This window comes from Panthera onca, chromosome B3, assembly GCF_046562875.1.
Source record: "Panthera onca isolate mPanOnc1 chromosome B3, mPanOnc1 haplotype 2, whole genome shotgun sequence".
Taxonomy (NCBI): domain Eukaryota; kingdom Metazoa; phylum Chordata; class Mammalia; order Carnivora; family Felidae; genus Panthera; species Panthera onca.
In genome coordinates, this window is record NC_138344.1 from 73485648 (window position 1) to 73509302 (window position 23655).

General features: G+C 44.5%; 1 protein-coding gene across 7 annotated transcripts; it reads right to left on the bottom strand.

Moving 5' to 3' along the window:
* Nucleotides 1-193: 193 nt before the first annotated feature.
* On the bottom strand, nucleotides 194-22944 carry CB3H14orf93 (chromosome B3 C14orf93 homolog). 7 transcript variants are annotated; one of them, XM_060619221.3, is made up of 8 exons: nucleotides 21198-22944; nucleotides 9666-9813; nucleotides 8767-9527; nucleotides 6257-6577; nucleotides 2807-2868; nucleotides 2478-2581; nucleotides 1184-1296; nucleotides 194-932 (listed from the first exon to the last, which is right to left on the bottom strand). In XM_060619221.3, the coding sequence occupies exons 3-8, from the start codon at nucleotides 9364-9366 to the stop codon at nucleotides 513-515; spliced, it is 1620 nt and encodes a 539-aa protein (XP_060475204.3). In that variant the 5' UTR covers nucleotides 9367-9527; nucleotides 9666-9813; nucleotides 21198-22944; the 3' UTR covers nucleotides 194-512. The 7 variants fall into 7 exon arrangements, with proteins under 7 accessions (XP_060475204.3, XP_078304525.2, XP_060475202.3 ...); XM_078448399.2 differs by lacking the exon at nucleotides 21198-22944 and adding exons at nucleotides 11681-11776; nucleotides 18363-21179 and having other exon boundaries at nucleotides 8767-9773; XM_060619219.3 differs by having other exon boundaries at nucleotides 8767-9813.
* Nucleotides 22945-23655: the final 711 nt, after the last annotated feature.

Below are 23655 nucleotides of genomic sequence, written 5' to 3' on the forward strand. Positions count from 1 at the left end.
CAGCCGTGTTCTGCTCAGAAGCATCAAGCCCATAGCTGAGACTGCCCACCAGGTGGCAGTATTATCCTGGACTGGTTCTGTGCGGCTTCCACTGCAGAGCCAGACCAGCAGTCATGGGGAAGAAGGTACAACCAGGGCTGCTTCCCCAGAGCTTTGAGTGAAACCAGAAAAAAAACCAACTCAGAGACTGGGGCAGATGTCAAGAAGGCCTCATGTTTCTTAGACCCATCCTTCTTTTTTTCAGCTCAGGCTCCCCGAGGCACTATTTATGCTTAGAAATAAGCATTTTCTGGCTTGCCATTCACAGTGGGGGCAGTTTTCCCCCTTCTAGAAAAGTCTTTATCCCAGCACAGCTGCTGGCTTCCACTTCCATTGGGGACTGTGTTAAGAAGAGAGACAGATTTGCTTTCTCAGGCTGCAGAGGACATCTTGTTATTCTGGGAAGCCCCGTGGCCATCCATTTCTGGGACATGGAGAGTGGCAGAAGCCAGAGTTATTCTTGGTTATAGATTTCATTCATCCTTTTCCACTTTGATTTCAATGAAGGAGTTCAAGTCAGGACAACAGGTTTTGTGGGGTTGGTCAAAAGATGGGGAGACAGGTCCATTCTCATCACCTCCCTCATCTTCCTCTTCTTGGAAATTAGGATTATAAAGTTCTGGTGGAAGGAGCTGGGCCTCAGCAGAAGGTAATCGGTCTGAGGGAGGTCCATACACACGGTTGGCTTTCGTGCCATGCTTAGAGTTGGCATCCAGGTGGTAGCAGAGTTCCGTGAGGCGCTGGGCCCGGAAACGGGGAGGCCGGGCCACCCAGACACCTGGCTCATTAAGACTGTCCTCTTCGTCTGACATCAGCTCTTCTGTCACATCCTTCCATAGGCGTTGGTCCTCAGGTCCAAAATGCCTCATGATGCTGGATCGGTTGGCAAAAAGCTAAGGTAGGAGCCCAGGATAGAGATTAGGAAGAGAGAGAGACTAAGGATTAGATTTGGGGAGAGGGGTTCGGGTAGGAAAGCTGTGTAAAATCTGTGCCTGAGAGAACCTAGCCCCCCTCCCTCCTCCTCTACCTGCTAACATTCCTGGCTCTCAACCCTATTCTCAGATGCCAGGTCCTCTGGCCCTTCCCACTGCAGCTTAGTAGGGTTTAGCATTTAGCATCTTGAAAGGAAGGCCTAGAAACCTACCCGGTATCTGCGACTTCGAAGCTTCTTCTCCTCTTTTTCCTTCAGGCCTTTAAAGGGGTTCAGGGAATTGCGGTACTCACGCCTCTTAGTAAGGAAGTAGGCTACACAGGCTCCTGGGAGGAGGGAGAAGGGAGGGGGCAGAGAACAAGGTCCTCTGGACCAGGTCCTCAGCCCTTTTTTCTGCCCTAACACTGTTGGCTGGGAAGGTGAGGGTCCCTCTAGATGGTGGGCTTTCTCACAGACCCATCAGCAGCTATTTACTCCTCTTTGGTTTAGCTCTCTCTGCTCACCTCCATGTCCAGCACTGACTCCACCCATATCTCCCCCTGGGAACACAAGTCCAAGCTTCTGTAACTCCCTCCCTGGCCCTTGGCTCAATTAAACCCACTCCCATTCTACTCTGCTGGTAGTAGATTCAAGTGCTTTTTCAACAGCAGCTTTCTAAATGCTTCAGGGTTAGCTACAAGCAAATAACAGAAGAGCAAGGAAAGTAGAAAACCCAGGACATAATATTTAGGGACAAAAGGGCAGGCCTGGGGTGCCTGGGTGGCTTAGTCGGTTGAGCGTCAGACTCTTGATCTCAGCTCAGGTCATGATCTCAAGGTTCTGTCGGTGAGTTCAAGTCCTTTGTTGGGCTCTGCACTGACGTGTGGAGCCTGCTTGGGATTCTCTCTCTCCCTCTCTCTCTCTGCCTCTCCCTCACTTGAGTGAACGTGTACATCTTAAACTAAATAAATAAACTTAAAAAAACAGAAAGGGCAGGCCTGGATTCTGACTTCCTTTTCTTTTTTTTTTTTTTTAATTTTTTTTTTTAACGTTTATTTATTTTTGAGACAGAGAGAGACAGAGCATGAATGGGGGAGGGTCAAAGAGAGGGAGACACAGAATCTGAAACAGGCTCCAGACTCTGAGCTGTCAGCACAGAGCCCGACGCGGGGCTCGAACTCATGGACCGCAAGATCATGACCTGAGCCAAAGTCGGCTGCCTAACCGACTGAGCCACCCAGGCGCCCCCTGACTTCCTTTTCATAACACCCTAGATTCAGGCCCTGCAGAAACATCATGCACGCTGGTGTCAGCCCTTTCCTTTTCCCATTTTCAGTTCAAGCGGGGCAGGGGAATAAAAAAGCAATTAGAAACAATTCTGTGAAGAAGATGTGAGAATAGCCCAAAAATTTTATTTTAAGTCCACTCTTCTGAAAACCACCCAAATCATCTCCATTATGCCTCTACTCTGAATGAGAACAGTGAGTAGAAAAAGGATGAGATGGGAGTTAATTCAGTTTTTTCTCACCTTTCAGCTCCTTATCAGTGTAATTGTGGGGACTGGTCACCAGCTCCTGCTTGAGCTTTTCCAGAAGGAACTTCACTACTGAAATATTCCAAGAGGACTTGATGCTGCCACAAAGATCATGAACAAGGCAGTCAGCATTTTGAAAGCCAGAAAAACAGAGATTCCTGGCATGAATCAACTGTGTGGTAAATGCCCTCACGGCCAAGGGCAGGATGTAAGGGGCAATGGTGAGAGCAAAGCCTTAGCCTCATTGTTATACTGGAACAGCCCTCTAGTTCCCTCTCCTTGGCAGAGTACCTTATGATTGTTTTCCCTCAAGGGGATCGTACCTTTCAGACCCATTGAATCTCTTGTCGTTGGTGATGTGGTTATGCACATTGTGGACCAATTTCTAGGCGAAAAAACAAACACAGATTCAAGCTGAGAGTGTATATGATGGAACCCTCCTCTGTTCCCTAGGCATTGTCTCTATGGGGTTCTCTGCCCGAATCCTTCCCATAGTCTGGGCACCATTTCTGATGATACTCTTTCTTAGCCAGAGAGCCTATCCAAGTCAGTACTTCTAATGTCCCCCCTTTTTTGGTCCTTTTCATTTAATTTGTATGGAGGCTCTAGGATCATCCCTGGTCTTACTTTTCTGTTCCTGGGGAATATGATCAGTAGAGCAAAAGGTCTCAGACATTTTCACAAACATACTCCTTACAAATAGCCAGGAGAGAGCAAATATACACCAAGACTACTGCAAGTGGACATTTCTTGAGGCCCCCTATTCTTGCAAATTTTAAAGTTTTCTTTACAATATATCTGTATTTTTTTTAATCTAAAAATGGCTTCCAATCTTTTAGTACAATTGATGACCCAGGAAAATGCCCTAGGTGTATATATCCTTTTGCACATTACCACAAGTCCCAGGGGTATACACACCATGGTCTGAAAAACACAAACCTAAAATAACAGAAATGTGAAACGCAAAGGACCTTGGAGACTCTATCACCCAACCTCCCTTTCACATCATCGAACAGGCTTTCAGCTTTGCTTACACACCTTTAATAATGGGTTCTCACTAGTTTTTTGGGCCAGCTTATTTTACTGTTGAACATCTCTAATTGTTAAAAAGTTTTGCCTTAGACTCCAAAATCTGACCAGTTTTGCCTATAACGGCACCTAACATCTTTGAAGACAGGTCTCATGTACTCCCCAAATCTTCTCCTATTCAGTCTAAATATCCTTCATATTTAGAAGTCCTTCAGCCATTCCTCATGACAGTTTCCAAACCGTCAGGCTCTCTGGCTTGCCAGTGTCCCTTGGACAACATGGCACTGGGAACTGAATCTAATCCATCAGCTGGGACCTGGCCAAAGGGAGCATTACTTCCCTGAATGGAACTCTACATTTCTAGGAATGAAACCCAAGATGGTGTTACCTTTCTTAGCAACCCCACCCCTATTCCCAATGTCACAGGGTTCATTCCCTGTGAGCTGTCAACTCAAGTCTACTTTTCACATGGATTCCTATCTCTGCCATTCTACAACTGCTTTGCTTTTTTAACTTTGATGCAGAATTTTACATTTCTTCCTATTAAATTTAGTTTTGCTGTTTCTGATTATATTTTTTATCTCAACCTCCCTCAGTCAGTGGAAATTCCCAGTCCCAAACCGATGGACCCATATACTGATCTCAAGACTTCAGTTTCAATTAAGAAATCCCCATTTACCCTTCTGCTTCTATGACTGACTGACCATATCAATTTAGGAAAGTGCAGGCAACTTTTTATGGTTAGGGTCTCTACTCTATAAAAAAGGCCTGTAATTAAACTAGCTTCTCATATTTTACATATTTTACCTCTTAGAAGTCCCAACTTAAGGAATCACAAGAGGTGGGCAAATGCTTCAAAAAAATTTGAAAGTGTTGCAAAAAAAGGAAAAAAGGGGAGTTGCACAGCTTCCAATTCAAGTGGCTTGGAAGAGATCAGCTGATAAAAATCAAACCAGGCTTGAAGTGGAAAGGGAAAATACTCTGAGACAATAATAAGTGTTAAGACTGTAAAGGCAGCTGGCTCACCTACCTCCTGAGTGAGCTAAAAATAAATATATTCCCCAATGGGTAGCTGGGATTTGCAGCATTCCAAGAAGTCAGTGGTTCCGGTTTGGTCCTTTTGGATCCCTAGCAGTGACCCACAGCAGCCTGAGTGGATTGGAGAGATGCCTCCTTGATTCCTTCCCAGAGCCAAAGGCTGGAAGACTGAAGGCCTGCGGCTAGCCCTCTCCCTCTAAACCACATTTTAAACCTTCCTCTGTGATGGGCAGCAAAATTCCCTGACCGGTCCTCCAGGGCCTTTTCAAGTACTGTAACAGAGAGCATGGGGAGTGAGCGTACTCTCCTCCTCCAAGGTCCTCAGTTTCACCAGGCTCTCCAAAGGGCAGGTGGGAGCCAGCCCTCCACACCGACCTCTCGCTGGAGGCAGTAGGCTGGAGAGGAATGGAAGTGGTCAGAAACCCTAATTTTATGCAAATTGTAATCATCATACATTTATTCATGATTTAAACACTATGCTTGAAATGCATTTCTAGGTATATATGCCTCCATTTCTATCACTGGAAGCAAGAGATTCATGACAGAAAAACTAAACCCTATTCGTGATAAGTGAGATATCCCTGAACATAACCAAAATTTTAAATGAAGTCTGGAAAAAAAGATAATAAAATAAAACAAAGGTTAGAAACCAGTTGATTCGGATTATGAACGGTGTCTTCCTTCCCAGGGATGAAAAGAATCCCTCGGTGTAAAAACAAATCAAGTGAAAGGGAGAGTAAGAGTCAGGAGCCCTTAGGAAAGGGAAAAAGAAGAAAGAAGTAATGCAGATGAAGAAGGTGTGCGCGTAACCGGCTGTCTTCAACCTTTACTAAGACTGTGACAGGAGGAAAGGGGCTATGCTGTGAGATTTCTTCGGATGGGTGTGAATGATGAGCTCCCCTCCTAATCAGAACTCTCCAGTTACTCTATCAGCCATAAGCCAGAGAAAGGAAATGGCTTATAGTCCATATGAACACGATCTAGCTAAGGAACACCCCCGTGGTTATCAGAAAGATGTTCTGGGGCACAGAGTTGATCCACAGGACAATGGTTACCTTAGAACAGGGTTTCTCAACCTTGGCACTATGGACATTTTAGGTCGAATAATTTTCGGGGACTGCCCTGTGCACTGTAGGATGCTTAGTGATGTTCCTAAGGCTCCAAGCCACTCCAAGTTTCAGGCAAAACTGGTTCAACCCGGTACCTTCCCTGCCAAGATCCCCTTGGATCACTAGACTGTCCAAACCTTCATAACTGAGCTGAGTGTCTAGTGGTCCTCTGCATCCTTGGGGTTTGGGACCACCTCAGGATACCTTGGCCTTTCTGCCAATGGGTCCCTTGCTGCTTACCCTGAACACTGGTAAATGGCAGGCTGTTTCTAGTGCTACCATTCAGTGGTTGGTCTGCTCAATCCCGTAAAGATCTTCCCACCAGGATTATTAGATCATTGGGAGGAGGTGTGATATAATTCCCTTCTCTTTAAACAGAAGATTTCAATCTATTTGGCAAAGCCTTAAAAAAATTCCATGATTAGCAGGGGGACTGCCTGTCCCTAGGGCTATGGACCAGTCTGTCTCCTTCTTGCCCCTCCCTCTCCAGTATGATACAGGACACCACTCAATCAATATGGGAAGTTTAAAATCAACCCACACTTCATTCTTATCTCTCCAGACTGAAGAAAAATTTATAGAATTGAGCTCACTCACGGAGAGTACAAGATCCCGCTTGCGCCTGGAGTTCTTCTGCCCACTCCCTCTGGTCCTGCATGGGGAAGCAGTAAACCCTAGAGAGTGTCTCAGCTCCCCTGTTCCCCCAGGGCCTGACTCTTCCAAGGCACCGTCCAGCGCAGCTGCAGCACTGAGCATGTCCTCAGGGCGGGGCGGTGGCAGCTTGGTTCCATTTTCTGGCCCTGTCTCTGAGGTTGCCCGCTGGATAGCCAGTTGTGTGGCTGGTGAGAGTTGCTTGGCATAAGCAGGGACCAGCACCCGCTGTACTGCACCCTCAGAGGCCACATAATCATCCACCAGCTAAGAACATAAAAAAGAATAGCCTATTAGCCATCCAGGCTTAGGGGAACCCGGTCACCCATCATTCTTTGGCCAAGGATAATGAACAGAGAGTGGAAAGCAGGGGGAATCCAGGACAGTCTTTAATGGCCAATAGCTTGTTTCTCTGGTACTCCTATGGGGGTGTTGGCAAATATTTCTGGGGTACCCAGGGCTTCTCATGTTGAATCGTTACCATAGGACTGATTACAAGGACAAGGCTTGTTTCTGACACTCTATTTGTGAGGAATCCTCTCTGATTTGCTCTTGGGTATAAGAACCGTAGCCAGGCAAGTATTTTGTCTAAAAGGCACTGGGGGAGGAAGTGATGACAAGAAAGGAACACGGAGCAAGAAAAGAAACAAGAAAATAAAATGGTAACAACAAAAGGGAGAAATAGGAGAAAATGGGAGCAAAGACGGGAGCTATAAAGTCAGAAATTTCTAGAGAGGCTGGCACCAACTGTCCCCCACCTCCCACCCCATTCCCTTTGCACCACCTGTCTGTGCCCTCACTTGATCCTGCCCTGGCCGCATCCAACCGTCGCTGTCCTGACATCTACTTGCTGCCTGTGCCCTCACTCAAGGACACACAGGGCAGGGAAAGGAAGGAGGGAGGAAGACGACTGAGGGAAGAAAGGAGGGGGGATTTCTACAGCCAAGAAAACAAAACAGTGAAAGTGGGGGGGGGGGGAGAAACACAGAAAGAAGCGGGGGAGGAGGCTGAGATTTATAGACCTGTGAGCTGCTTTCTGCGCTGTGAAATCTAATTCCGTCCTGTCGGCTTGGAAGCCTTCCCTGCCTGACAGAACCACAGCTCAGGGCATCGCCTGGCCTGATACCTGGTGCCTCCTGCCTCCTCCCACCTCCCTGCAGCCCCAAACCCCCCTTGAGTTCTGGCTGGGCAGAGGGAGGCATGAGGCAGTGACCACCACCCGCCCACATGGCTAAGCCTTCAGGGAGCAGTGACCAGCTGTAGCGTGACACTGGAGGGGGACATGGGGCTTCTACATTCATTTCTCAGATCCAGCAGATGGGCTGGGAGTTCCCTCCCTCCCATCTCCCCTGTGTGCTCTGATCCTTTTCTCTTTCCTGGGTGTCAGGGCCTTGTCACGTGCTGGAGGAGGAAAGAGAGGGCAGGGCGGGAGCATGGGGGAGGAGGGTTGCCAGACCTCCCACTGTCTCTCAAGTGGTGACACATCTGTTACTTTCCCATCTCTATGATCTCTGTAGTTGCTCCATCTCCTTTTCATACTTCCGTGTGCCACACTCCGCAGTTTTTACTCTACTCAGCCAGGGTTTGCCTGCTCAGATGGCCCTGAGCAGTAAAGAAACTGAAATAGCACAAGGTGCTTCTGTGTCTTTTCCTGCGCACGAAATAGGTGCGCTTGCTCCCCTCGTTCTCCCTACATGCCATTCTCTTCCGAGGAGCTCTCGATGACTGTCTGTCCGCTTTTTGTCCTCCTGTTACTCCCTCCCCTCTGCCTCCCTCCCACCTTTCCTCACATTCTGTGGCACGCATATATTCTCTTTCCATTTAGATACACCTTTCCTCTCCGCTCGGTTCACTTTTTCTCCTTCCTCAACCCTTCATTTCCACCTGCCTCCTTCCCTCCCTACACCTGTCTTGTGTCCTTTGTCCTCTCTGTCTCTCCTTCCTTCCCTCTCCTCCCTCTCTGTGCCCCTCTGTCCCTCTCCTCTCCAGCTCTCCCTTCCTCTCCACCTCTGCATCTCTCCCCTCCACATTCCCATCTCTCTCTGTACTGAATTCCTCTTGGCAAGCAGAGGGCCCATGATAAAATATGAATGAGCCGTCTGTGCACGGCAGGCCTTCTTGCCAGGAGAGGCAGAGCCCCTGGAGCAGCTGAGCCAGCTGTGGAGGAGAAGGTGGCACACAGAGCTCCTGAGAGGAAGGGAAGGGCACGGCCATCACCACGCACACCAGCAATGACCTGCCGAAGAGGATGAGGTTCAGAAGAACACAGATGAGTGCCGACTATCCCTGCCGGCTAAGGAGACTTGGTGCTGTCCTGTTTTAGCACAAGTAAAACCAAAAGAAAGGCTTACGGCTGGAAAGAAACTAGAGGGAGGGGGAAGGAGGAGAGAAAGGCCAGGAGAAGCAGTCAGGAGCTACCACACGACACTGGCGTCCTGCTCTGAGGCCATACTCACGGGATTGAGCATCGAGGCCGCCTCGCTGGCAGCCAGGGTGCATCCGGGGAGCCGCGTGTCTCTCTGGCCTGCAGGGAAGCCCAAAGGCCCGGGACCCACAGCCGACGCAGCTCCCACCTGCCACAGCTCCTCAATCACCACCTGCATGCCGCTGCCCACGCTGTCACACTCCTCCTCTGCGGCAGATGCGGCCTTGCAGGCTTCCCCGGGGCTCTCTTTGAGAGGTCCAGCCTCCTCGGATGGGGAGCCCTGGGCCCTGCCGTCCCCATCTTCCTCAGGGGCAGAGGCTTTCCCCTGCCTCAGCTCACCCACCTCCTCCTGGAGACATTTTAGTAATTCGTTGTTGGCCCTGGCGAGCCCCAGAGCAGCCTCAGCCAGGCCCACTGCCTTCTCCACGCGCTGGTAGATAATATGAAGGAGCTGCTCTGAACTCTGAACCGCCAGGCCATGTCCGGTCACTGTGATAGGGGTGCTGGGAGGAGGGTTCCCGCCCTGAGAGCTTGTGCTGCCCCCACTAGTCTCGCTCTTACAGGCGCAGCAGCAACATCTGGCCTCACTGCCACCAGGAGGGGAGAAGAGAATGGTGGCACTGAAGGACATGGTTGACCGCAGCGGGAACAACTTCAGTCACACTGCTGGACTGCTCCAAAAGGCGTCCCCAGTCACTGGACTCCAGTCGGTAGGAAGCTCTGGCCTCTTTGCATTCACTTTCCTTTGTCATGGAGGGTGACCAGAGGAGCCTGGGCACCAGGCGGTGGATTCTGTGAAGGAGGAGCAGGCAAGCCGTGAGGGAGCACACAGTCCATGGCTACCTGTTCTCGGCCTGGGGAGGAGAGATGCCTTCTTCTACCTGCAGATCCTGTGCTCTCCTAGCACAACTCGCTGGGTGTCCCACTCACCCGTGTCCAAAAGCGTGGTGCCTACACAGGCCTTCCTGATGAACAGAGTTTCACGGAGTAGAAGGCATTCTTCCTGCACCCAAGCATGGAACCCGCCACCACTCCGACCTAAGGAACAGAGCAGGGACTCAAAAGGACCCACAAGATTCTGGAAAGATTAGAAGATTAAGGAAGAAAATGCAGATCTGTCTTCTCCTCACTATCTTTGCCCTAATAACAGTCATTGCATTTTGTCTCCTTGACATCATTCCTGAAGGAGTTCAGAACACTCCTTGCAGGTTATCTCATTCACACAGCAGCTCTAGGAAACACATATTACCCCAGGTCCACAGAAGAGACATGTAGAGAAGTGATATATCTTTTCAAGGTCATAGGGAGACAGCAGAATCCAGTTATTGCTACTTTCAATCTAGCATTTATTTTTTTTTTAACTGAGACCACTTTTTGTTGACATAAAGAATCATGATTCTACCCTCTCTATAATTTTCTTACAGATGCATTCAGAGTAAGACTCCTAAATAAGGAATATGCCGATCACTGCAGCCCTCAACATGTCACCAAACCCACACTATTATATCCCTGATGCTTTGGGGATGGGGCAGGGAAAGGAAGGGAAAAGCTGGATCAGAGAATCAAGCTGTGGTGACCTGGGGCTGCACAGCCCCCTTGCTCTCACGCTTGTGCATCTGGGTCTCCAGCCCCTGAAAAGAAGTCCAGCTGTTCTGAATCCTACAGCTGGTAGCCCAGAGAAATCACCTCCTGGGCCCCTCACTTCCACTTCTCAAGCTCCTTGAGGGAGTGGCAAAGCTCAACAGGCACAAAGCTCAATAGGCACGTCTACATAGCTAAGCCACTTTGCCCACATGACCAGCCCCATTAAAGAAGAAACCAGAGGGGCGCCTAGGTGGCTCAGTAGGTTAGGCGTTCGACTTCAGCTCAGGTCATGATCTCGTGGTCTGTGAGTTCGAGCCCAGCGTCAGGCTCTGGGCTGACGGCTCAGAGCCTGGAGCCTGCTTCCGATTCTGTGTCTCCCTCTCTCTCTGCCCCTCCCCTGTTCATGCTCTGTCTCTCTCTGTCTCAAAATAAATAAAACGATAAAAAAAAAAAAAAAAAGAAACCAGAAAACCAATGATAAACCAAACTGCCTTACTTTTGAATCACCCTAGTTAAGCAACTAAACCATTCGAGAAGAAAAAGAAGAAAAAGTGTGGGAGGGTTGGATTGTACCACCGAGAACACTCCAAGGAACTTCAAATTGTCTTTTCTAAATACTTGATTATAGAAAAAAGAATCCTTCTTCCTGAAGCTCCCTAAGTGACAAAGTCTTGAGTATGTTTATAATTTGCACAAGAGATACATTTCCATCTTACCCTTTAAATTATATCATAACATCACAATTAAAAAAAGAGGTGGTTAAGAAAATTTTCTATATATTGAGATTTGGGGGCTTTTTTCTGCATCAGCAATCTCATTTCAGAAACAGGTAATATCAGTGCCTCTGAGGTACTAAAACGTAAATCTCACAATGCATTTTAATTACATTTGGTTATTAAAGAATAGTCTTTAATTTGCTCTTTCCACCTTATATATCGAAAAAACGGTTTCCATGCCAGGTATTCACTTTTTGTAAGAACTGAACTCAAATCCATTTGCAGCTTCTCTGTCATTAGAGTCACTGGAAGGCACAGCTAAATCTAAAACTAAAGGTTAGAGGAAAGCACTAAGCAATTCTTATGTCAACTTATGGATGTGTCATTTATGTATTCTTTCTCTTCTTAAATAAGGGACTTCACTGTTCTCGCAGGGTCTTTAACCAACATTATGCAAGGAGTTTAATGTGAAACGTGGCTGTTGTGAGAAAAAGACAGTTATGTAAAGGATAACATACAGATAGTGGCCAGTTGGGTTCAGCATTTGTGAAACCAGAAACTAAGATGCATCAGGTTGGGATACTGGGTAGGTACCCCTTCTGGTACCAAATTGACAACAACCACATTCTTACCCAGAACACTTACTCTTTCTTGCAAGAGGCCTTTACCCCTGACACTGTTGTGCCTGCCTTGAGCCCTTCCCTCCACCTCGACTGGTCTTCTTCCCCAAACAGCACAGAACTGGAAGTAAAAAAAATATATATATGGGGTTCTCATCCTGCTGCACTACTTAGCAGCTGTGTGAAATTGGGCAAATTATTCCCTTTTTTGAGCCCCAGTGTTCTCATCTCTGCCTACTTTGAGAGTTTTTGTGATGACTATACATAATGTATGTAAGGCACCTACAGAGTGCTGGCATATGGCCAGTGCTCCACAAATAGCAGCTGAATGATATTATGATTGTTCCTGAAATATTTTGTGTTCCCATCCTGGACCCCCATCCTGATTTTCCAATCTCAAAAAAAAAAAAAAAAATGTTGTGGCTTGGAATGGAACTTGGATGATTTTTCCCCTACATTTCCCCCCCTAAATTTAATAACAAATTTCTAAGAAACAATAAATTCAAGTCTACAAAGATGCATGTAAACATACTAAACCTTCTATGATGTACATTAGAAAGGTAATTAAGGAAACAGAGTATTTGCAATTTACTTACTCTCATGAGCTGGCTTTAGACTAAGGGTAATATTCAATTCTGCCAGCTTTGAATGATAAATATTATTTTCATATTTGTGTTGACATAAAAAAATCATGATTCTACCCTCTCTATAATTTTGTTCCTCAATTTATTTCTGCTTTTCTACTTTGTGTATTACCTAACTATGTCCGCTTTAGAATGTCACATTCAGAGCAACAAATAGGTATTTTTTTAAATTAGCCTGTCTATATAAACCTGGTACAGTGCAGTGCAGCACAATGGGTATTCAAATACAGTAAAACCTTGTATTGTGAGTAACTTGTTCTGTGAGTGTTCTTCAAGATGAGCAAACATTTCTAATAAATTTTAACTTGATAAAGGAGCGATGTCTTGCAATACGAGTAATATGTGACACTAAAAGTCACATAATCACAGCTGAGCCAGTGGTTCTTGAAATTCCCTTTGATATAGAAGTGCTTTGGATTATAAGCATGTTTCCAGAATGAATTATGCTCACAAACCAAGGTTTTATTGTACCTCTTTTTTAGTTTCTATGGACATTCCTGCTGACTTCATTTCCGTGGCTCCCCTAGCCACTTAAGCTCAAAGACAGTGAAATGTAAAGGATAAGGAAAGAGGGGTATCTGGGTGGCTCAGTCAGTTAAACATCCAAATCTTGATTTCAGCTCAGGTCATGATCTCATGGTTCATGAGTTCGAGCTCATGTTGGGCTCTGTGCTGATGGCGCCTCCTTCTCTCCCTGCCCCTCCCCTACTTGTGCTCTCTCTCTCTCTTTCTCAAAATAAATAAATAAAACTTTAAAAAAAAAAGGACAAGGAAAGAAATGAGGGTCATCAGGTAATAAAAGAATCTTTCACATTATAATATTTACTAACCAGATAACAACTTAAATGTTGGATAAGTTGGATTAAAAGCAAAACAAACACTAATTCGTTAGTTACATATATCCCCATTAGAGAAAAAGAACACGTTAGAAAAAAAAAAAGTTGTTTCTAAAAACTCTCAGTATGCAAGGCCATGCTGAAGGATGAGTCACCAAAATGGATTGCCCTCCTCTAAGTACTCAAATGAAGGGAAGACAAAGTCCTTACATGCAAGGAGATTACAGCATATGTGAGAATGAAATGTTCAAAGGACAAAACAAAATACATACAAGTGCCTAAAAATATGGTGCAGACAAAAATTCTTAATTAGTTCAAAATAATGGAAAGATGAACAGAATGAAATTATGAGGAAGGGGTCTTACAGAGGAAAAACCTCCAACAGGGCAATGTATAGAATGAACAGGGAGGTGGTAAGACGATATGAGAGATGAGAGAAAAAACAAACATTACAGGAATTAACAGGGTACATGTGTGAGGTCAGAGTAAAGAGGCTTATATAGAAAGGTACAGAACACTGATCTAGGATTTTGAAAACTAAGTTAAGGGAATTCTTAGAGTAGGGGTCAGCAAAACTTTTTCTGTAAAGGACCAGACAGTAAGTAATATTGGCTTTGCAAGTCATGTGGTTGCTATCACAACTACTCAACTCTGCCACTGTAGCGCAAAGCAGCCACAGGAAATACATAAACAATGAGCACAACTATGTTCCAATAAAACTATATTTATGGACAATAAATGTCATAAAATATTATATTTAATTAAAAAATGTAAAAGCCATTCTTAGCTCATGGGCCATACAAAAACAGATGGTAGGCCAGAAATGTCCTATGTATGGGCTGTAGTTTGCTGACCCCTGTCTTAGACACCTAAAGTGGAAGAGTTAGAGATTAGGAGACTGTTTAATCCTGAAGTAAGGTGAGAATGAGGATTGTGGATATGAAGGTTCAACATCCTGGAGGAAGATCTGATAATATTTCTTTACTAGACAACTTCAAGATTATCAATCTGAGAGTCAGAAGATGGTACATTGACAGATGATAGAAATGAGGACGCTGAGAGGAGGCACCATCATGTTAAAGAAGACGTGTATTTTTATTGATTGATTGATTGATTGTTTTTTAGGGAGCTCTACACCCAACTTGGGGCTGGAACTCATGAGTCAAGAGTCACATAATCTACCAACTGAGCCAGCCAGGCACCCCAGATGAGTGTTTACTTAACAAGTTAAATTTCAAACTGATAGCAACATCTTTATTTATTTTTTTAATATTTATTTATTTTTGAGAGAGAGGAAGAGACAGAGCATGGACAGGGGAGGAGCAGAGATAGGAAGACAGAATCAGAAGCAGGTTCCAGGCTCCGAGCTACCAGCACAGAGCCCGATGTGGGGCTCAAACCCACAAGCCACGAGATCGTGACCTGAGCTGAAGTTGGACGCTCAACCGACTGAGCCACCCAGGCGCCCCAGCAACATCTTTAAATGTATGTCCTGATAGCAACTGACTAGGGCTGGAAAACAAAACAAAACAAAACAAAACAAAACAAAACAAAACAAAACAAAACAACAAGAGGAAGGTCAGAGCTGGGATGCAGATTTAGAATCTTTGCAGGAGGGAAGTAGCTAAACCTGAGAAAGTGAATGCACTCTCCAAGAAGTAAAGATAAAGTGTGAAATGCAAAGGCCAAGGACAGCGCTTCAAGCCAATTTGTGGAAGAGGCTTCATTAAAAGAGAAGTATGGTCAGTGAGGTGGGAGAAAAAGAGGGTTATGAAAGCCAAAGTAGAAAGAATGTCAAGAAAGTGGATCTAATCCACTGTGACAGGTGCAGCAGAATGGCTAAAAAAGATGAAAATTAGGGAGATATATTTTATTTGTCTGTGATGGTCACTGGTGATGACCAGAAAGGTAAATCCTGTAATGAAAGTAAAACTATGCAATAGATTAAAGAGGAATGATGGAGAGAAAATGGAAGCAAGACATGAAATCAAGTCTTCTAGAATTTAGTTATGAAAGGAAGGAAGGAAATAGGAAGTCAGAAGGGGCCCTAGAGCTTTGGTATATTTACAAAGCAGAAAGAAAAAGGCCAGTGATTTTTCTGACATTAGCCATAGCAACATTTTTCTAGACATGTCTCCTGAGGCAGCGGAAACAAAAGCAAAAATAAACCATTGGGACTGCATCAAAACAAAGACTCTTGATTTTGGCTCAGGTCATGATCTCACAGTTTGTGTCTTTGAATCCTGCATTGGGGTTTGTGCTGACAGCCCGGGGCCTGCTTGGGATTCTTTCCTTCTCTCTCTCTCTCTCTCTCTCTCTCTCCCTGCCCCTCCCCAGCTTGTTCTTTCTCTCTCCTTTTCTCTCTCTCTCTCAAAATAAAGACAAACTTAAAAAATAAAAGAAAGAAAAAGAAAGAAAAATTTTAAAAAAGGGTGGTTGTGGTTCCTGGCTGGCTCAGTCAATGGAGTATGTGACTTGATCTCAGGGGTCGTGATTTCAAGTCCTAGGTTGGGTGTGGAACCTACTTAAAAAAAAAAAAAAGACTTAAAAGAAAGTAAAAGCCCATAAAAAAGTAAAGGATGAAGCTATTAGAAAATAATTAAATTTTCTTTTGGGAAGGCTCTTCCCAATGTAAGAAAGAAGGAAGGGTAACTGTTGCCTGAGACTGCAGAGAAGAAAAAACAGATACAGAGCAAAGATTCGTTGAGGTGGAGAGAGGAAGACAAAGATACACTACTGAGACTCTCTTTTTTACTTAGAGGCAGATTTTTCTTGGCATGAATAATTCAAATTGATAACAGAACTTTATTATAAACAGTGCTATATTATCTGTTGTTACAACCTGTTAAATCCTTTTCTAACACTCCCAGACTAACATAATTAATTATTCTTGCTTTTTTCCAACACTGGCTTATGGTTCTAGAGCCCATTTAACTCTGCCAACACTATTAAGGAACAAAAAATTTATTCTGATATCTTTATTATATTTCTCAAAATGTATAACTGCTTAATTCAATAACCCATGAAGCAATCCATGAAGTGCTTGGCAAAGCAATGGTTAACTGTAGTAAATTATCTGGGCAGTGTCTGTACCATCATTATTAAACATGTTAATACTGTCAACTTTTGCAATTTCAGATTGCTAATTTACTTTATCATTTTTGCAATGTTTATTTATTTTGAGTGAAAGAGAGCACACGTGCATGGCAGGAATGGGCAGAGAGAGAATTCCAAAGAGGCTGTTCGCTGTCAGCAAGGAGCTGGACTAGGGGTTTGATCTCAGGAACCATGAGACCATGACCTGAGCTGAAATCAAAAGTCAGACCCTTAACCAACTGAGCCACCCAGGCACACCTCAGATTGCTAATTTATCTTAAAGCCAAGAATTCATATTTTTGTTCAAGAGAGGAAAAAAAGGAATAAACTAAGGTTGACCACCACAGAAAAACATACAGACCTTTTACAAAATGCTATCAACTTTTAGAACTGAGTGTTGAGAAAAAGATTTTTAAGGGAACCTGACTGGCCCAGTCCAGAGAGCACGCAACTCTTGATTTAGGGGTTGTAGGTCTGGGCCCCCACAGTGGGTACAGAACTTACTTTAAAAAGATAAAAGTTAAAAAAGAAGGAAAGAAAAAGATCTATAATCTTTTGATAAGTTGCCAACACAAAGTAACAACAGTTGTCAAACTTAAGTTTGCATAAAATATATGTTTGAGGTTCATTCCGTATTTGTCTAATTTTAATACATGTGAAAGGAGCCCAGAAAGTGCATTTTTCAATAATTCTGATATTTTCTTCATAAATATTTAGATAAAAAAGAAAGAAAAGTCATCTTCTTCAGACAGATGAGACTGTCTGAGGCTGTCTCAGGGTGAGACTGTCCATAATCTTAACTACCCCTTTCCTCCCAAGTCACATGTATTTTTGTTAGAACTAAATATATCATACTCTTGGCAGCTCCCTTGCTTGCTTTCAACCCATTCTGAGCTTGAATTTTCTGCATGACTGAGTTCGCCTCCAAACTATGAAAAATAAAAGTTTCCTCACTTTTAATAGATGTCTATGATATGGTATCACTCTAATGATATATGTCTTTATAATGGGCCCTTGACTCATTCAGGGTCACGCTAGCAACGGAACTCCTTAAATGTGATTATGGAAAGCACAGCAATGCATACCATAATTTTCATCTTAAGAAATAAAAAAAGGAAAACGGCCACTTAAAGCTCCTGCTGTGCTGGTCAGCCCTGCTCCTCCACTTGGAGGTGCAATATGGCTCACCTGTTGGAAGGTACTCTCAGAACCTATTTCTTTTCTTTTAATGTTTACTTATTTTTGAGAGAGAGTGAGAGTGGGAGAGGGGCATAGAGAGAGGGGGAGAGAGGATCTGAAGCAGGCTCTGTGCTGACAGCAGCCAGCCAGATGGAGGGGGGGTGGGGGGGACTGGAACACAGGAACCATGAGGTCATGACCTGAGCCAAAGTCTGACACTTACAACTGACTGAGCCACCTAGGCGTCCCTCAGAACTTATTTCTATCAAAAAAGAGCTCTTTTATCACACAAGAGCAGAGAAACAAATACCATAAAATATTATTTTCCTATGTTTTGAAAGACTGACCCATCTCATGATCTGCAGACTATCTAAAACCTCATTTTCAGGGATTAAAAAAACAAGAGATGTAGACCTAGAGGGAGAATGAGATCCTAAGAAAAGGATTCCATTCGCCTGAAATTTTCATGTACACTTGTATAGTGGTACAAGAGTTTTTAGCCTAGTGTATCGGTCTTTTTCATTTACATTTGTTAAAATGCAACTTGGTAAGATTAAAATCCTGGTTTAAGATTTTCAGAGAAATGTGCCTGACATAAAGGGCAAGTCCTGCATTGCTGGATCAAGTGAAAAATGAACCACCAGCTCCTAAAGCTATATCATGTGCCCTGCGAGCCCTCGATAAATGTTAGTTGATTAAATATTAGTCAGAGATGACAAGGTGGGCACCAGGGACAGAAGAACCATTTCCGAAGGGAGCGTGGTTCAGCTACAAGCAGGACGACCGGCAGCGACGCAGGAGGAACAGAGCTCCAGCACAGCCTTCGAGGCCGCAGGGGTCATGGCGACTCGCCACTGAGCCCAACCTCAGAGAATGCCCAAGGGGTTCCGGGGAATGGGGTGTAGCGGCAAATAACCGAGTGGCCCAAGGCGCTGGGATCTCTCCGCCTCACCGTGGGTACACTACGTGGCTACAAAAGCTCTGAGGACTCGGTCTGGGAACAGCCCGGAAGTTCCTGCGGCGGTCCTGCTCTGGCAGCCCTACAGGTGTTCCATCACGGGTGTTCCACCGCGTGTGCCGCGCGCCACCGCGGCCAGCTGACTCAGCTACAACTACAAGAGCTCGCGGGCTCGGGAGAGAGACCGCGGCGCCGGCCCGTGTACCCGGCCAACGCGCGCACGCGGCGAGGCACCGCCCCGCCTGTCCTCTGGCTCCCGGTGATTGGCGATTGAACGACGAGGGGAGCAGGGCCAGGGACGTTACTGGTTGCATTCCACAATCACTCAACGAGCCAGGGAGGGGCGGGGCCTCTTCAGGGCGGGACACGACTGCTAGGCTGTTTCAGGGCCGTTAGGCGCCATCTTTAGCTTGTTTTGTTTTGTTTACTTGGTTCTGTCCTCTGCTGCTTACAAGGCTGCGTGTACACGATTATAAATGCAGTGGCCACAGAAAGGTCTCATACATTTGGTGGTGGAAAGCTTTTAATTCCTGTCGGCCTTGGTTACAGACCTTTCAGGTCCCACTAGCAAGGGGGCAGTTCCCCTTCAAAGTTTTCATCTCTACGAACCCCAAAGGCAACTGAGTTCAGCTGTGCTTTGGTAGGAAGGCCAAGCCAATGATATATTCGTGGGACTCAACGCAGGGACCTTGGACATGAGCCTAGGTTCCTAATAAAAATCAAATGGCTTAGCAAGTGTACTGCTCTACAAGAGCTCTCTCACGAGAAGTTAAAAAGTGATGCCCTGCAGTGATGTGAAAAAGAATTAGAAAGAGCAAAGTTCCATTAAAATTCCCAGCACCGCGGCCATCACAAAATCACCGTAATCTGACTAGATCTCAGAGATATGCATGCAGGTCTCAACTTGTGGAATGATCCGTATTTGAGGTAGTATTTATTAAGTACTGATCTGACTTGCATTGTTAGTTAATAAAAATACACCCAGTACAGGTAAGTAACCTAGAGAGCCCACAGAGGGCGACTTTCATTATGAATTTCAAGACTTGTACAAATAATTTTAAAGCTGTTGTTGAGGCGTCCCAAATGCTACTTGACACTGAGTAGGACGTTAGCTGAGGAATAGAACTGTGTTACCATCACCATACAGAGGCTCTGTTGTAATGAAATTTGAACTCTACAGTAGATCCTTTTATATCCTGGTTGCTACTTCACTGGTGACATTCCAGTTTCTCCCTCATCACCCCATATACTTCCTATGCTTTCACTCCAATCTGCGAATGCAGTTTTTAATATATTTTCCGTATGACTCCTAATAGAAGACACTGGTTCTGTAACAGAATGAAGGGAGAATATGGCTCATATAACAGGAGGTCCCGCTCAGCTTGTTTTGTCCTCATTCTTATCCTTTTCTCTGTGACTCTTCCACACGGGGAGAAGGCTTCCCATTCCAAAAATGCAACATGATAACCAAAATGCATTTCTTATCCCTCCTTTGTATTATTTGCCTTTGCCTCCTCTGGCCCCTCCCCCATCACAACCATCATGAACAGTTTTTGAGAATTGGACTTGACTGGATTATTTTCCTGACACTTTGCCAGCTGTGGAGCTTTTCAAACAAATCCCAACCTATAAACGACCAATTTTGTCAAAAAGCCAAGAGAGACCTTCCCTTCAGAACACACCAACGAAACCACACATAAAGGCCAAAATATACACAGCTGTACATTTATGAACATGAGACAATAAAAAGCAAAACCACTTAGGCAAAACAATCACTAAAGAAGGCTTTGAACCACAGATTCAATAAATTGCCTATGCTCGTTTGCCACATGGACTATATACTCCCTGGCAATTATTTAATTATTCACTGATACTTTAGAAGAGTAGTAGAAAAATACAGTAAATGCACATAAAATGAAAGTGCCTAAGTATGCTAAGAACAGGATTTCTTCTAAACTCTAATTTGCACACGAAATCCTGTTTTAATCACTTTTGGGAACACAACAGAAAAAAAATCACATCCTAAGGGTTACTTTGCACACATAAAACCAAAGGTAATCTTTTTTTGAAAACAAAATCTGATATGGCACATATACACATACTGTACATATACACAAAGCACAAAACCCCAAGATAAATCTTTATGATATCATTTGCTCACACACACACACACACACACACACACACACACACACACACACACACTGTCTTCATGAAAATGTAAGACACATTTGTAAGAAGGGCTTTGCCCACCTCCCCAGGGAAATGAGTGTCTCAATTATAATATCCAAACATTTTTAACCTATTGGCCTTGGACAATTGCCACATTCAAGCCACTTGGTTTTGATTCTGGGGGAGGGTGTGTAAAACGCACGCAAACAGCTTTGTGAGGGAGTCTCAAATCTCCGCTTCTTTCGACGTTGCCCTTGACGTTGCCCGTGGCAGAAATTTACATTATCCCTTCAGCCCGCCTAAAAAGAAGAAGACGAAGAAGAAGAAAGAAATCTATACTTCCCAAGCGTCTAATTTTTTTTTAAATCCCTCGACCATAAAAATTTACCAGTTTTCTTTTATAACAAAAAGAAAAAAAATCTCTACAAATTTGGCTGTTAACGTTGTACACGGCCATCCTGCTTCTCAACTTCTTGGTATATTTAAAACCTTGACCAGGAAAAAGAAAGAGGAAGAGAGACAGAAAAAGAAATGGGGGAAAGCGCAAATTCCCCTTAGCAACAGTTTCCTCACCCCAGCACTGCCACAGATCTCTAGTTTTAAAAATTTTGAAAACACACACAAGATTAAGGAGGAAAAAAAATGGAAAAAGGATACCCGAAGGTCGTATGGCTCTTTGTATTCGTGTGTGTGCAAAAAGGAGGACTCGCGGCGCCCGAGCCGGTAAGCTCCGCCCCTCCCCGGACGCCCTCCCGGATTGGTCGCCGCCGGCGGCGGGGCGCCCCGCCCGCGAGCACACGCGCCGCGCCCCAGGCCGGGTCCCCAGGGGGCCCCTGAGGGCAGCCCGACCCCCGACCCAGACCCCCTGCCATCTGGACCCTAGCGGTTGGCTGGTATCTATCCCTTTCCCCGCCTCTGTCCCTTTCCTTTCACTTTCTCACCCTCCTCACCCTTTCCCACCGTCCTTTCTCAGCGAAACGAGGCCCTCGGCATCAATATGAGTAACAGTCCAGTGAGCGAGCTCCTTCGGACATTGCTAAACTTGGTTAGCTACTCAGTGAAATTCTAGACTTGGATTAAGCATCAAGGACTTGGTGCGTGGGCCTGAGCTCGTGACTTCCAGGTAGAATGTCTCTGGGTCGTGGCTGTTGCTTGACACTCCCACCTTTACGTGAACGAACATTTCAAGCAAGTATGTGACATCCCTCAGGTGAAAGACAAATAGTCTTGGACTTTCGGCGATGCTTTTGCTCAGCCTGAGTCTCCAGTTTTTCTCTACCCGGCTAAGATAATATTCTCAACAACCTAAAATGGCTCCCCTTTACCTCCTGCATGAGGACCTAGTTGCTTGTACTTCAGGGTTAGACCACACATAATCCGGTCCCACGCTCGTTTGTTCTTAGTTCCCACTGCCCTCACCTTTTTAACCCGAATTATTCCTTTGCTCAAGTGCTCTCCTCTGCCTGGAATAATGCCTGTTTCCTTTTCTCTGACTAGTCAGTTTTTATCCATTCTTCTTCAGCTATTTCAGTCAACACAGACCACTTCCTTCTCCTATCAGAATGAACTTCATGCTTTCTCAGGTTAGCAGCACTTAACTCTACCTTGATTGTTTCACCTATTTTAGTGATTTCACACTAGTAAGCTGTTTGAGATCACAGATCATGTCTTAAACTTATTTTTCCATTCAGGAACCCCCCCCCCTTTTTTTTTAATTCTTACTTCAGCAGCTGGCATAATTGTAGACAACAGTAAGCACTGGAAAAAACATCATTTATAATTAAGTGAGTGGATTTTTTTTCTACAAATTTTGAAACTCCCACAAGAATGTGCCTTCTATAGTAACAGTTCATGAGCACTTACTGTGCAGGGACTGTTCTGAAAACTTCACGAATATTACATGTATTTAATCTCCACAGTAATGAAGAGGTACCATGATTATCCCCATTTTATATTAGAGATTCGAGTACAGAGGTACACAGATCTATCTCAACTTACAGTGGGGTTACCTCCTGATGAACCTATCCTAAGTTGAAAATGTTAAGTTGGAAGTGTATTTTATATACCTAACCTACTGAACCTCATAGCTTAGTCTAGCCTACTTTAAAAGTGCCTAGAACATTTACATTAGCCTACATTTGGGCAAAATCATCTAACACAAGCCTATTTTATAATAAGGAGTTGACTATCACATGTAATTTATTGAATGCCGTACCATAAGTGAAAAACCAAATGGTTATAAATGTATTGGTTTATCCTTGTGATGGTGTGGCTGCCTGCGAGTTGCGGCTCACTGCTTCTGCCCAGCATCATGAGAAAGTATCCTACTGCATATCACTAGCCCCGGAAAGAGCAAAATTCAAAATTCCAAGTATGGTTTCTACTAAGTGTGTATCACTTTCACTCCATTGTAAAAAAAAAAAAAAAAAAAAAAAAATCCTAAGTCAGGGACCATCTATAATAATGTGACTAAGTTTAAATAGATAATAAAAGATAGACCTGGGATTTGAACCCAGAAAATCTAGCTCCATAGTCATAGTTCCTAACCGTATGCCTCACAAGCTCCACAGTGCAGCTTTTAAAAACATTGTTATCTAATTGGAAAAAATTAGATACACAACATTCCACAAAATAAATGGCCTGAAAGCTTCCAAAATATCAATGTCTTGAAGCCACACACAAAGGTAGGAGGACTGCTCTGAATTAAAGGACAATATAGAGACATAACAACTAAATGCAAAATATGACCCTTAATTGGATCTGAATCAGAAAAAAATGAGTTATAATGGACATTACTAGAAAACAACTGGGGAAAATTGAATATGATAAATGAAATTAAATACTATGGGTCAGTATTAAACTGGCAGGTTACTGGCATCCCCATTTTACAAGAAATCAAGTATCAGAGCTTACTACAAAGTCTCATAGGTAACAGGTGGCAGACCTGAACCCCCAAGCCAACTGTTCTATTTACACCCCCGCACTCCCCGTACAACCCTGTTTCAGTGATTTCCTGGCTGTCAGTCAAACCTCCTCCATACAATTGTTGGTTCTCAAAGTCCAGGACGTTCTTGGTAGAATCTGGTTCTCAGCAGAAAGGCCTGTTGCCTCCAGC

Bases quoted from the DNA above. Each gene is read 5' to 3' on its own strand.
- CB3H14orf93 (XM_060619221.3), bottom strand. From the start codon at position 9,366: ATGTCCTTCAGTGCCACCATTCTCTTCTCCCCTCCTGGTGGCAGTGAG. The intron at 6,578-8,766 runs GTGAGTATGGCC...TTATGTTCTTAG, and splicing joins CGGCCTCGATGCTCAATCCC to CTGGTGGATGATTATGTGGC. The intron at 933-1,183 runs GTAGGTTTCTAG...CTCCTACCTTAG, and splicing joins TTCGAAGTCGCAGATACCGG to CTTTTTGCCAACCGATCCAG.